Consider the following 14,372-nt stretch of genomic DNA (forward strand, 5'->3'; position numbering starts at 1 on the left):
AATTGCCAGGTCATGTTTTCATTCTGTTTAACCTTTTGAGGAACGGCCAGTTGTTACCAAAATTTCTGTACCATTTTGCAGTTCCTCTAGTGGTGTATGAGGATTTTGTTTTCTTCACATCATCATCAACACGTGTTACTGTCTGTCTTTTTTATTTTAGCCATCCTGCTGGGTATGAAGCAGTATCTCACTGTGAATTTGTTGTGCATTTCCCTGATAACTAATTGTATTAGTCTGTTTTCACACTGCTATAAATAAACACTTGAGACTGGGTAATTTATAAAGAAAAGAGGCGTAATTGACTCACAGTTCCCCAGGCTGTGCAGGAAGCATTGCTGGGCGGCCTCAGGAAACTTACAATCATGGTGGAAGGCAAAGGGGAAGCAAGCACGTCTTCACGTGGCCCACAGGAGAGAGACAGAGAGAAGGAAGCAGGAGGTGCTGCATACTTTCAAACAACCATGTCTTGTAGAGAACTCTATCACAAGAACAGAAAGGGGGAGGTCTGCCCCCATTATTCAGTCACCTCCCACAAGGCCTCTTCTCCAACACTGGGAATTACTATTTGACATGAGATTTGGGTGAGGACACACAGGTAAACCATATCACTAATGATGTTAAGCATATTTACATGCAATAATTAGCTATTTATTTGTATATATTTTTTGGAGAACTGTTCAAATCTTTTGCCTGTTTTTGAATTTGGCCGTCATTTTATTGTCGAGTTGTAAGTATTTTTTTATATTTTCTGGATCAAAGTTTCTGATCAGATCTGTGGTTTGCAAATATTTGCTTCCATTTTCTCTTTCTGTTTTCTTGATTATAGTAGTTGATGCACAGAAGTTTTGAATTTGGTGAAGTCTAGTTTAACTGTGTTTCCTTTATCACTTATGCTTTTGGTATCATGGATGAGAAATTATTACCTAACCCATAAATGAGTCTACAAGTTTTTTAGTTTTAGCTCTCGCATTTAGGACTGATCCATTTTGAGCTAATTATTGTGTGTGGTTTGAGGTAGGTTCCAACTTAACTCTTTTGCATGTGGTTACCCACTTGTCAAAGCACTATTTGTTAAAATGACTGTTCTTTCCCGTTGAATTGTCTCAGGGCTCTTGTCAAAAATCAGTTGAGCACAAATGTAAGCGTTTATTTCTAGACTTCTAATTCTATTCCATTGATCTGTATCTCTGTTCCTATGCTAGTACTACACTGTCATCATTACTGTAGCTTTGTTGTAAAGTTTAAAATCAGGAAATGTAAATCCGTAACTCTTTTTCATTTTCTAGCTTGATTTAGCTATTCTGTGTCCCTTGCATTTTCATATGAATTTTGAATAAGTTTATTCTTTCTGAAAAAATAAAAAAACCAGCAACCAGAATGTTCATAGGGATTGGGTTGAATCTCTAGATCAAATTGGGAAGTATTGTCATAATAGTGATATTACATCTTGCAGAGCATGAACACAGGATGGTCTTTCTGTTTATTTAGGTGTTGTTTAATTTTAATTATAGTTTTCAGCATGCAAGTCTTGCATTTATTTAAATTCATTCCTCAGTATTTTAGTATGTTTTGGTGCTATTGTAAATGGTATTGCTTACTTTATTAACCAATAGTTTTGTGTGTGAGAGAGTGAATTTCTTCGGATTTTCTGTTGACAAGATCATGTCATCATGTCATTTGCAAATAGAGATAAGTTACTTCTTTCCAATCTAGATGCCTCTTTCCTTTTTCTTTGTCTTTCTTGTATAAGTATCCCGGATAGAACCTCCAGTACAATGTTGAATAGAAGTGATGAGACCAGAACATTGTCTTCTTCCTAATCTTGGAGGGAAAGTTTTTAGATTTTCACTAATTATCATATTAGCCATGGATTGTTTATAAATGCCCTTTATCAAGTTGAAGAAAATCCCTTTGTTACTTGTTCATTGAGTGTTTTCATCCTGAAAGTGTGTTCAGTTTTGTTAAGTGCTTTTCCTGCATCTGAGATATCATGTGGTTTTTGGTCTTTTATTCTATTAAGGTGATATATGCCATTGATTTTTAGATGTTAAATTGACCTTGCATTCCTGAGATAAATCTCACTTGGACATAGTATGTAATGCTTTTTATATGTTGCCTGATTTGATTTGCTAGCATTTTCTTGAGGTCTTATATCTATATTCTTACATAATAGGATTTTTTAAAAGATTTTAATTATGGCAAAATACACATAACATAAAATTTACCAGCTCAACCATTTTTAAGTATACAGTTTAGCAGTGTTAAGTATACTTACATTTTTTTGCAACCAATTTGCAGTTTCTTGCAAAACCAAAACTCTATATCCATTAAAAAACTCCCCATTTTCTCCTCCTCAGCCCTTGGTAACCACCATTCTACTTTCTGTTTCTATGAGTTTGACTACTCTAGATACTACGTAAGTAAATCCATGTATTTGTCTTTTTCTGACTGGCTTATTTCAGTTAGATTAATGACCTCAAGATTCATCCAAGTTGTAGCATAAGTCAGAATTTCCTTCCTCTGTAAGGGTGAACATACCACATTTTCTTTATTCATTTATCTATCAGTGGACAGGGTTGCTTTTGCCTTTTGCCTATTGTGAATAATGCTGCTAAGAATATGGGTGTATAAAGATCTCTTTGAGACCTTGCTTTCATTTCTTTCAGGTATATACCAAGAGGAATTCCTGGATCATAGCACACATGGGCTTTTGGTTTTGTTTTTATAATTTGTTTAAAATCAGAATTCAGATATAGTCTACATATTTTGATTGGTTTATATGTCTCTTAAATCTCTTTTAATTGAAAGCTTCCTCCTTCATTTCTTGTCTTTTTTTTGGTAATTTACTTGATAAACGAATCAGGTTGTTTGCAACATATTTCCGACGGCGTGAATTTTGCCAGTTTACATCCTCAAGATGGTGTTCTCTGTGTTTCCTAAAAGTGGTACATGTATGGCTTGAGCATCTTAGGTCGTATATTCTTTCTTCAAACGCACATAATGTCCGATTGTCTTTTTTTTGTGAAGTTAGCACCCTTGAGTAATCAATCCCTGATTCATTAATTCATTGGATTGGCAAAATAATGATAATCTAATTCTATCATTCTGTCTTTATTAGCTGGACTACTTCTTTAAAGAGAAACTTCATATCTATTTGGTTAGCAAGTGGTATAGCATGTGTAGGAAAGGCAAGAAAAACATTTGATTCTTTCCCTTTATCTACAAGCTTTCAATATGATGAATCATTTACTAGCTTCCTCCAAGGGTGATGACTTAAATTTATTTGGGTATTATTTTGAAATCAAGGATTTAAACATAGTTGATGTGTTTCAACCCATTGTAGTTTTTTTTGTTGTTGTTGTTTTGTTTTGTTTTGTTTTTTGAGACGGAGTTTCGCTCTTGTTGCCCAGGCTGGATTGCAATGGCGCAATCTTGGCTCACTGCAACCTCCGCCTCCCAGGTTCAAGCAATTCTCCTGCCTCGGCCTCCCAAGTAGCTGGGATTGTAGGCGCCCGCAACCAGGCCCGGCTCATTTTGTTTTTAGTAGAGATGGCGTTTCTCCATGTTGGTCAGGCTGATCTGGAACTTCTGACCTCAGGTGATCCACCCGCCTCGACTTCCCAAAGTGCTGGGATTACAGGAGTGAGCCACCGTGCCTGGCCTATAGTTATTTTTCTTAATGATACCCAAATTGTCCTATTTTTGGCCAGTGGGAGCCTGTTCACCTTGGCTTCTGAGTCCTTTTGTCAAGACCCTGGTAAGTTTGATAGCTTTGTTACCATCAGAAAATATATCCAGGCCCAGCTTGTACATCTTGTGCCCCTGATTTAGAATCAGTAGTTTCTCCAAGAAGCCTGGTTCTTTTTGTTGAGAAACTATTTTAGGCACCAACCTCTGGGCACTAAGGACTTTTATTTGCTTGGGTTAATTTTTGTCTCTCAAAATGATAAATTGCACAACCAGGAAAATACATTTATCATAGGTTAATGCTTATGCTTCCAATACAAATTCAGGACCACAGTGTTTTTACTTAGCTTCTTTTACATCTTTAACAAGGATACTGGTTCTCTACAATATTAGCAATGAAAGTCTTAGAATATCACAAATACTCCACATTACACAACTGTTTCAGAATAACAACACTACCACTATACACAGTATGGCTAATGAAAAGTTTTCCTTTTTTTCACAGCTCTTTTTGCCCTTTGAGTATATTCTCCCACAGATATGCAGTCAAATTACTGAGGTGTTTGTTTGTTTGTTTGCAGTATTTTTGAGACAGAGTCTTGCTCTGTTGCCAGGCTGGTTTGCAGTAGTGTGATCACCACTCATCGCAGCCTCAACCTCCTTGGCTCAAATGTTCCTCCCATCTCCACCTCCCAAGTATCTTAGGACTACAGGCACACACCACAGCACCCACCTAATTTTTTTTTCTTTTTTTGTAGACACAGGGTCTTGCTGTGTTGCCCTTGCTGGTCTTGAATTCCTGGCCACAGTGATGCTCCCACCTTGGCCTACGAAAGTGCTGGTATTACAGGCACGAGCCACCATGGCCAGCCAAATTACTGTTTTAAAGTCCCTTCAGGGACGGGTGCGGTGGCTCATGCCTGTAATCTCAGCACTTTAGGAGGCCAGTGCAGACGGGGATCACCTGAGGTCAGGAGTTCAAGACCAGTCTGGCCAACATGGTGAAACCCTGTCTCTACGAAAGTACAAAAATTAGCTGGGCATGATGGCAGGTGCCTGTAATCCCAGCTACTCCGGAGGCTGAGGCGGGAGAATCTCTTGAACCTGGGAGGCGGAGGTTGCAGTAAGTCAAGATTGCGCCATTGAACTCTAGCCTGGGTGACAGAGTGAGACTCCGTCTCAAAAAAATGTCCCTTCAAATAGCTCTCCTCTATATGGTTGTCATCAACTAGATGCACACATTGATTAGTTTCATGATATTGTCAATTCTTAGGGATTTTAAGATTTTTGTAATTATATGCTATATTTACATTATTCCAAAGTATAAATCTAAAAAAGAAGGTATATTTAATGAAGTCTAGTGTCTGTCCCTCTCCTGCTCCCTTTTCCCTCCATCCCTTTATAAGAAACTATTTTTATTTATTTTATTTTATTTTTATTTTTGAGACAGAGTCTCGCTCTGTTTCCCAGGCTGGAGCACAGTGGCGCGATCTTGGCTCACTGCAAGCTCCGCCTCCCAGGTTCCGGCCATTCTCCTGCCTCAGCCTCCTGAGTAGCTAGGACTACAGGCACCCGCTACCACGCCCGGCTAATTTTTTTTGTATTTTTAGTAGAGACGGGGTTTCACCGTGTTAGCCAGGATGGTCTCGATCTCCTGACCTCGTGATCCACCCGCCTTGGCCTCCCAAAGTGCTGGGATTACAGGCGTGAGCCACCGCGCCCGGCCAAGAAACTACTTTTAAAATAATTTATTCTTCCATTGCTTTTTTTTTCCTAACATACACCGAGATAGATATTTGTATTTTCCTCCCTTTTATAAAGATAATATAATATATTATATGTACTTTACCTACCTTGCTTTTTTTACTTAATAAAATAACCTGGAATCATTCTCTAGTAGTTTGTAGACTTTTATCCCTTTTCTTCCCAACTAGCTAGTATTCCATTGTGAGAATGTACAGTAGTCACCTGGTCCCTATTGATGGCAATTAAATTGTTTCCACCTTTTCTGTTACAAATAATTAGGCAATGAATAGCCTCGTTTGTGAATATGTGTTTTCAGTTTCTTTTTCTGGTTTATTTTTTGGATAGATTCTTAGAAGTGGGGTTGCTGGGTGAAGAGGTAAATTAGGTTAATTTTGTTATATGCTGCCAAATTCCCCTTTATAGAGACTGCAGTATTTTAACATCCCTACCAACAACATATAAGTGAGTTTCGCCAACAAAATATATTGCCAAACTGTATTTTTTAACCAGTCTAGACTGTTAGTGAAAAATGGTATCTTTATGCAGTTTTGTTTTGCATTTTTTAAGTAAGCAAGCCAAGTGAGATGTTTGTCTTTTTGGGGGGGAGAGGTGACGGTTTTCCGACTTTTCTGATCAGTTCTGTTTTTTATATTTTATTTTTCAGAGTCAATACAGATTTGTATGTGAAGCTATTTTGAAAGTTTATGAAGAAGGCTTTGTTAAACCCTTAACAACATCATCAAATAAATAAGAAAGCAAAAAGATCTGGGATATGTGTTGGAAAACTGCTTTCCCTTATGTTCACTGTGCCATAATGCTGCTCGCAGGAAATGGCATTTTACAAAAAAAAATGAAGAACTCAAAAAAACTTTGAAAACTTCAGCACTGTTGCACTTTATGTTTTAAAAAATGTCACTCTTTCAAAATCTATAACTCATGTATTTGAAGACTGTTTCATGCTTTGCTCCGAACAAATAGTAAATAACTGAGTATGTTCAGGGTAATTTATGAAATTTTGTGGTGGTGCCATGCAATCCCCTTTTGGTAGAATTGCCACAAACAAGGCTCAAAATTCTCATCATCTCTGTTATACACCTGTATCATGAAAGCAAAAAGAAGTAAACATCAGGAGTTAGCTCTGGTCTTTTGCAGTGGTTTGCGTACTTACTATACTGATTACCAGATTTTATTTTTAAAATTTTAGCAATATCATTCTTAATATTAGCCAATACACTGCCTATGGATGCAGCACATTTTTCCCTGCACACCCCCTGTAGAGACCTGCCTGCTGCTCAGAAGAAGAAAGATGGAATTTGCTGTTCCCAGGAAATGCTGCACATTGTCCATTTACCAGCATCTTATAGAAAATATAAATATGAATCTACAAATTCTCTTGGATTTAATAATGTAACTTATATTTATCATAAGGTTGGCTTATTCCAAATCATGTGATTTCACATACTTGATGTAAAGGAATGCATGCATTGTGTCTTAACCCCTTAAGTGCCTTGAGACGTCCTTGTATGTCTAACGAAAAGGCACTCATTTGACCCCACTAGGAGGTATATGTGTATATTGTACATTCGTATATTTTTATGCATTTTGAATAAGTTCACATTTTAAAAAACAGCTATATTGAGGGTTATACAGTCAAAGAAGGGTAAGGAAATTCTGTTTCTTACCCAGTACTTGTGATTTGCTATAAGAAGCAAAGATAATTTGTGTTCTACTGAGTGCACACTGCTGCTATGGAATTGTTCAAAATCTGCACATTCCTTTACTTGAGGGACTGAGGGGTTACAGTTTAGCAGCTCAACTTTAAAAGATGCTTTATGCTTCAAATTTCATATTTATTTCATCCCTAACTTTAGGAAGACATCTAACATGCAAATTAATGTTAAACATATTGATACTCTAAGCTAAAGTTAGAGCAAATAATTGTGATTTATTCATATCCATAACTAAAATATTATTCTTTAGCACTCATTTCAGTTAATATCAAGTTTGTTCACATTGATATATTGATTGGGATTCTTCAAACGAAGAATGAAACATTACTGACATTTCTAAGTGTAATAACTCAATAACTAAATTGAGAATTTTCTTGTTTTTTGTGTACAATTAAATTATTCCATTTTATATATACTTATTAAGTTATAAGCATGTTAATAAGGAGACTTTTGACTGTCCAGCCTAATGGAGGATCTGATTCCCATTAAAGATGTGGGAATTCCCATATTTTCCTCTTCAGGTTTTTTTGTTTTTAAGTCTGCAGAGAGATAGAACTTTAACATTGCCCAGTTTGATAAAAGTGAAAATTTGCTCACCTATACAAATGTTATTTTACACAATTATTTTATGTGGATTGCGGTTTTAAAAGATTCATTTCCTAGCAGTTTCTGAATATTTCTGTAAGATCTTGATAAAGTTTAGAGTCAAACGGTAGATATTTTGGAAAGCCATTTAGTATGAGGGGAAAAGTACACATTTTAAATCTTCGGTATATTCTAAATGATGTCATTTCAAACATTCAAAACTCCTAATAATAAATTTCAGGAAATTAAGCTCCTAAACATTAATAGCCAAGATACCAAATAAATTATTGTATTAAAATATTTAAGTTTATTTAAAGAGAGAAGTAAACATAAACTTATGTCAAAGAGAAATTCTCTTAATCTATTTCCTGACTTCACAGTCAAAACAGTATAAGATAGTAAAGTAACTTATAATCTTATTTGATCATTCTGTTCTATAAACAGACAAATATAATTTAGACTGCTATATGACATGATAAATTAAAAACTGAGAAAGTAAAATTATGTCGGAGTCTATACATTAAATAACTGTTTTGGCAGTTTTTCACCTGGATTTAAAAATAAAATTTGTCTGTTCTATCTGTACGGACAGAATATGGCAACCATGGACCAAAAGCTACCATTGTATAGATGTAAAGAGACAAAAGTCATGGTTGGCATGTTCTTTAATTTAGGGCCTTGTTTATACTTGTGAGTTTAATAATTTCTTGGCAATGAGCACTGCTGCCTTTTTAAATCATCAATGCCTGTCTTTAAATGCCAATCATTAGAAGTTTAGAATTACATTTAAATTTCTCGTATATGAATTTTTCATCTGGGAACTACCCACTGTCATTATTTTTATGTGCAGAAAAGATCCTTTTTGAAAACCATATTTATTGGGATCTTATTTAAATTTAAATTATCCTTTACAACTTCTTAAAGTGAATATGCTAATAGATAAGACTTTATCCATTACATCTAAGAACTTCTTAACCTGTATATCAATCTAAATAGGTTTCTAGAAATAATCCTAGCTTTCATACACCATGTAGTTCTAGACTCCGTCCATATCAGTGTAACATTGTGTGATAAAATGCCAAATGTCTTGTATCTAAGCTACCCTCCCACTCTTCCAGCCACCCCTACCTCCCACCTTGACACCCTTAAGAAAGCAATGCTGACTTTTATTCTGACAAGTGGAAATCAATAGTGGTTAATCAAGTGGATTTTGTAAATGCTAAGAAGTGTTTGTGAAAACCTTCCCTTTCTGAGTTAGGATTGTTTTTTCATGTTCATTTCAGGTGTTTTATCGAGCATCTGTTTTGTGTCAGCACCATGTAAATACGATGAGGAGTATTTGGAATAGACTTTACATTCACCAGAAGATTGATAGTATTTGTTAAACCAATGCATCCATTCAAAATAGAGGCAGAGTAAACAGCCTAAGAAATGATTTCCTTTCTACAGTCTGCTAGGAGAAAGAGGTGATAGGGGAATGGTTGATGATTTTAATCAAGAGTAAAGGGAACATTTATTATGTGAAATCTGACTTCAGTTGTGCAAAGGTATGTTAAGACATTAAGACAATTGCTGGAAGGTTTCAAATATGTGTACACACACATAGAGATACTTTTGTGTGTTTATTTATATGTATATTTCACAAAAGCTAATGCCCACAGAGGAAAATGATTATTTTAACTTCTGGGTTATCATCTGCTGGCAGGGTCTGATCAGGTCTAGAGTATTTAAGGAAAAGTCTCCTGTCTTCTATCTCCACTAGAAGTACTGCAGCTTGAGAGCTGAAAGGAACTTGAAAAATGTTATCCAGTCTTCACTTAGCCCATTTTTATCGGCATTAGGAAACAGGGTCCAGCAATGGTTATTGATTTAGCAGTCTGGTCTTATATGATCTGCTTTCTAATTATCTATCTAGTATTCCTATATTATACTGGAACTTCAATAAATTATAACCTATGTGAATATCAAATTCTTGTGAATTTTTGTCTATTTCCAGTAGAGACGCATACTCAGCTAGTGTTTTCACTTAATAACTATGACGACCTTAAAAGATGTCACTTAAGTTAGAAAATAAGCAGGCTTCAGAAGTGATTTTAATTAGGACCCCCACTCAGTTTGCTAGTCATGCCTGCCTGACAGAACATAAGCTTTTGTAAAGTATTTAGACTGATACACATGCAGTATAAAAACATTATAGACTGCAGTTAGAAGACTGATTTTTTAAAAGCACTCAAAACATAGAACTAAGATTTAGAATATATGTCCATTTATAATGAAATAATTTATGTTCATAATGTGAACATGTAAGATAAGTAAAGCATTACTTGTTTTATAATATCAGGAAGAGAGAAGGAAACATTAGTTTATAACAATGTGCTATTTAATATCTGTATTTTGAACATTTAAAATACTCTGATGGTAAGGTTGCCAAAGTAATTTTGAATTCATAAAAATTGTTTATACCACAATAATGTGGGATATGTTTACAGGCTCTTATTTTGTGGTAGTTACTTTATAGTTCAGATGAATTTGCATTTCAGTCACTTATAGTAAATACAGTATAGTAAATATTTGTTGGAATAAAAGTCTCAATAATATAATAGGACATAGATAAATTATGCAACAGCCAGCTTTTATAAAAGTTGGTCCATTATGTAAGCTGCCACAGTTAATACTTTGTATTAACATTGCTTACTTCCCCCATTTGCTTCACCTATCTGACTACAATTGCTGGAATCATTCTTTTTGTGGTGCTTCCTCCAAGTGAAATAACTATGTTATTAAAACCTACTGGATTAATTTTATCAAATATCAGACTTACTGATCTGTTGGCAGAGATTTATTGGTGTCTCAGTGTGATCACAATACAAGTTGTAGCAACCATTTTATAAAACTCTTAGAGAATTACGTAGATAAAGTGGAAATTACATAATCCTAAAACATTTTTGAGGGCTAATTGATAATAGATAATTTCAGCAATTTTATTAAGAACCCAGTAAATTAATCCCTAAGTTGTATGTTTTTTCTTCAACTTACCATGTCTGCAACCATTATATAGACTTCATTGATTCTCAGCAATTACTACAGTGTCTTACAATGTTATAAAAAAAAAACAGCAATCTCTGTTTCTGCCAGAAGTTAGACATTTTTTTACAGTCCTGATGAATTTGTGTGAGTAGACACCACATAGTTATTTCTGTTTGCATATAAATTTGCTGCTATTTATTTGTATGTTTTTCTACTGTAGTATGCTATTGATTTCTGAAGTTATAATTTTTATTTTAGTAATCCAAGCTAAATGGGCAACCAGAAGTAATATCTGCTAGGGTGCAATCCATCAGCATTGGTTCAGTGCATACATAATTAAACCAGTTTAAAAAAATTTTACTAAGCAAAAGGTAGTAGCAATATTGCTAGTTAAAGACTACCATTTTAGAGGAAAGTTCAAAGGTTTAACTTCCTGAAACCTTTTAAACTTTTCAGTGCAGGAATGAAAATGTTTGAAAGCCTTGTTAAGCTCATAAAAGTTTCAGTTAAACACTGTAGAGTTTCCTACCTTTGTTGTGTAAAGGATATAGAAAATATTTTTCTATGGACAGAAGGTTGAAACTTCTTTAATTTCATTGTTTAAAGGAGATAAAATGATATTTGTATGTCTTTCATGCTGTAAAGAAAATGAATGTATCTTTCAAATGTCATTAGAATTATGGCTTGATTCTAAGGATAATCTATTTGTTTTAAAGTCTACGTGGGATTGAAAAGAAAGGGAAGAGTATTACACTTCATTGTACAAAATGTAATTTTAGAAGAAAAACTAATTTTCATTATAAACAAGAGCAATCATTATTGAAGCATATTTCAGATATAATGTACATTCTTTTTCATTTTGCTTTGCCTCTAGAATAGAAACTTTTCGGAAAATTTGCACATACTGTTTATAAGTGTAAAATAATTGAATTCTAGACTTTTGGAGTGTGGAAGGGTGTTTGTGTGTGAAGGTAATAAATGTGTTGCTGCATGTGTTTACCATGGAGAACGTTTCCAGGCTTTGTCAAATGAGGACATTGTTCTGAGGGTGTGGCTTTTGTGAAGCCAGAAAACTGTGCCTAAGATTCATTACAGTGAGTATGTGCAGAGGCCCCTGACCAATAAATGCTTTTTGCCTTTTTATTCCCGACGTCTTGGACAGTTAAGACCACTTGGCCCAACTCTGAATTCTAGCAGTGGTGTCTTATATGCTTAAGAGTTTATATTAATTCAGCTGAACAAAAACTACATTTTAAACCACCTTTGTAGGTATGATTAATACGTGCAACAGCTTCTTTAAAAGGTAGTATTTATTATTTATCACTCATTAAACTTGACTCAGTGAGGACTTCATTATTTTTATTTCTCTTTCCACCTCTCCAACTTTTTAAAAATCACTAATTTAACTTTTTGTTAAGTAAGTACTCAAGTACAAAGTGATCTCTTCTTTCATGAACTTTGCTACAGCTGTTGAAAGGATTGGTGTCAGGCTCTCTCAACCCTGGGAGTTTCCAAAATTTAGCAAATATTACTTGTGATAAGCTTAAATGCCACATTGCTAAGTACAGTTATTACCAGGAATGTATCAAGGGGGAGATAGCCCTGCCCACCCCCTTAGACCCAAATAGGTGCTGGTTCATGCCTTCTCCACAAATCGGCAGTTGGGTACTTCCCCACTATCGTCACAGTTGAGCTCATTTTAACATACATTCAAAGAAGCTTTTTAGTTTCTACTCCTGAATTGTAGTGTTCAAGTTATTTGCCTTCCTGGGTAAGAAAATTTTAACCCAAGTCTGGGATTCTCTGGCATCTGTCTTTTCCAATCTTTCAATGAGTTGGCAAGATTAGAGTAGGTCAAATTTCAATGCTAAATTTGATTTTTTGAATTTTAAATAGTAGCATTTCATTTCATGCTGACCACCAACTTAATTTATACATTTTAAAATAAAATTATCCTAGAAGTTTTGTAAATATGGGAAAATTTTAATTAGTATTGGAGGTCATTAGATTGGACCCAAGTTTAAATATAATGATCTCTTCATAGCTTATTTGATGTTTAAGAGGCAACTTGTGTGATCTTAGCTTTGCAGGTTTTCTGTAATTTATGTAGCACAATAAAGGATACCCAGTTGACTGTGTTACTGGACTCTCAGTTCTCACAGCTAGTTTCATCTAAGCTTGGTTTATTGTCATTTCTGCTTTGGATTTTTTTGTGCATCACATGAATACTTGGAAATCCATTTGTTTTCAATGCAGTACCTAGGGTGAAGTAGATGCTGCACAAGTAAGTTTAAGGGAATAAAAGTCCCGACACTTTATATACATGTTGAGGGGCACGATTTAAGAGACTGAAACAGTTTACGTTAAACTTGTTATTTTCTGCCAGTAGACTCTGCTTAAAAAAATAAAAATTGTTCAACCCAGTGTTCTCCAGCATCAGGACATTACAGTTGTAATCTATGTTGTAATCTTTTCAAATAAGAAAAGCTACTCCTTATTCTCTACAGTGTAGGCTTAATTTTAGAACCGATAATTTACTATATCTGCATTATTGATATTTTTAAGTAGTTATAAAAATAATTCTATGTGGAGGGTGTTTTGGGATTTTTTTTCTTGTAACAGGTGCTATTTGTAAATATAAAGGGGAAAAGTCACTTAGTTAAAAGTCTAGCTTATATCATAATTAAAATACAATTATACATTTCATTTTTGATTCTATTAAACTAGTGGCAAAACAGAATTGGTCCCTTAGTTTTTTAGATTACCTTTCCCCCTATGTCACAAAAATATCTCCATATGATCTCATAATTGAGGCAAAGAAGCTAAGGGTTTATTTAAAATGTGTATAAGCTTGAATTTGGTCAACACTGCATAATTTGAAATCACTCTGCATTTGTCACTGCAGCTTACTGTATGCTTGAAAGGCCTTGTGTGTTTGTCTTAATTTTAGTGAAAAAATTAGAATTTCTGCCATTCATGTACAAAAAAATTACAACTACAGCAAACGATAAAAATGCTGGTTTGCATTAATACTGTTTTAGTCTTAAGAGCAATTTATATTATGTGAAATGCTGTTACACATATTTTGTTGGCCATATTTCATTTTGAGAGACAGTTGTTCAGGTACAAACATGAAAACAACTCTAGCTATGACTCTTAATGTTCAATTGCAAAATAAAGATGTGCTTTAGTAATCTAAAGTATAGAAGTTTTGAAGATTATTTTGTGGGAGTTTTTCATGGGCTTTTCTAACAGTGGTTATATTTAGTAATTGGTTATCAGGAATGGAGAGAATGACAAGTGTAAAATTTATTTCTGGAGTTATTGACTCACATAGTGGCTGTATTTGAGGAAAGGGAGTAGGTGAGGAACTAAAAGGGATTTAGAAGATTAAACAGTGTCCAAAGAGGCCAGGCGCGGTGGCTCACGCCTGTAATGTCAGCATTTTGGGAGGCTGAGGCGGGCAGATCACGGGGTCAGGAGATCGAGATCATCCTGGCCAACACGGAGAAACCCTGTCTCTACTAAAAATACAAAAATTAGCTGAGGGTGGTGGCACACGCCTGTAGTCCCAGCTACTTAGGAGGCTGAGGCAGG

The 14,372-nt window shown here is 34.9% G+C and overlaps 1 protein-coding gene across 4 annotated transcripts in view; it reads left to right on the forward strand.

Moving 5' to 3' along the window:
• The window catches only part of PTPN4 (protein tyrosine phosphatase non-receptor type 4), a 226,098-nt gene extending 212,123 nt beyond the window's left edge, over positions 1 to 13,975 (forward strand). For all 4 annotated transcript variants that reach the window (XM_003277173.4, XM_030801359.1, XM_030801360.1 and 1 more), the window contains one exon: positions 6,098 to 13,975. In XM_003277173.4, the coding sequence (XP_003277221.1) occupies positions 6,098 to 6,184 (87 nt within the window). In that variant the 3' untranslated portion in view covers positions 6,185 to 13,975. The remainder of the gene's footprint in view (positions 1 to 6,097) is intronic.
• Positions 13,976 to 14,372: the final 397 nt, after the last annotated feature.

The sequence above is a fragment of the Nomascus leucogenys genome, chromosome 20 (assembly GCF_006542625.1).
Source record: "Nomascus leucogenys isolate Asia chromosome 20, Asia_NLE_v1, whole genome shotgun sequence".
Classification (NCBI taxonomy): Eukaryota; Metazoa; Chordata; class Mammalia; order Primates; family Hylobatidae; genus Nomascus; species Nomascus leucogenys.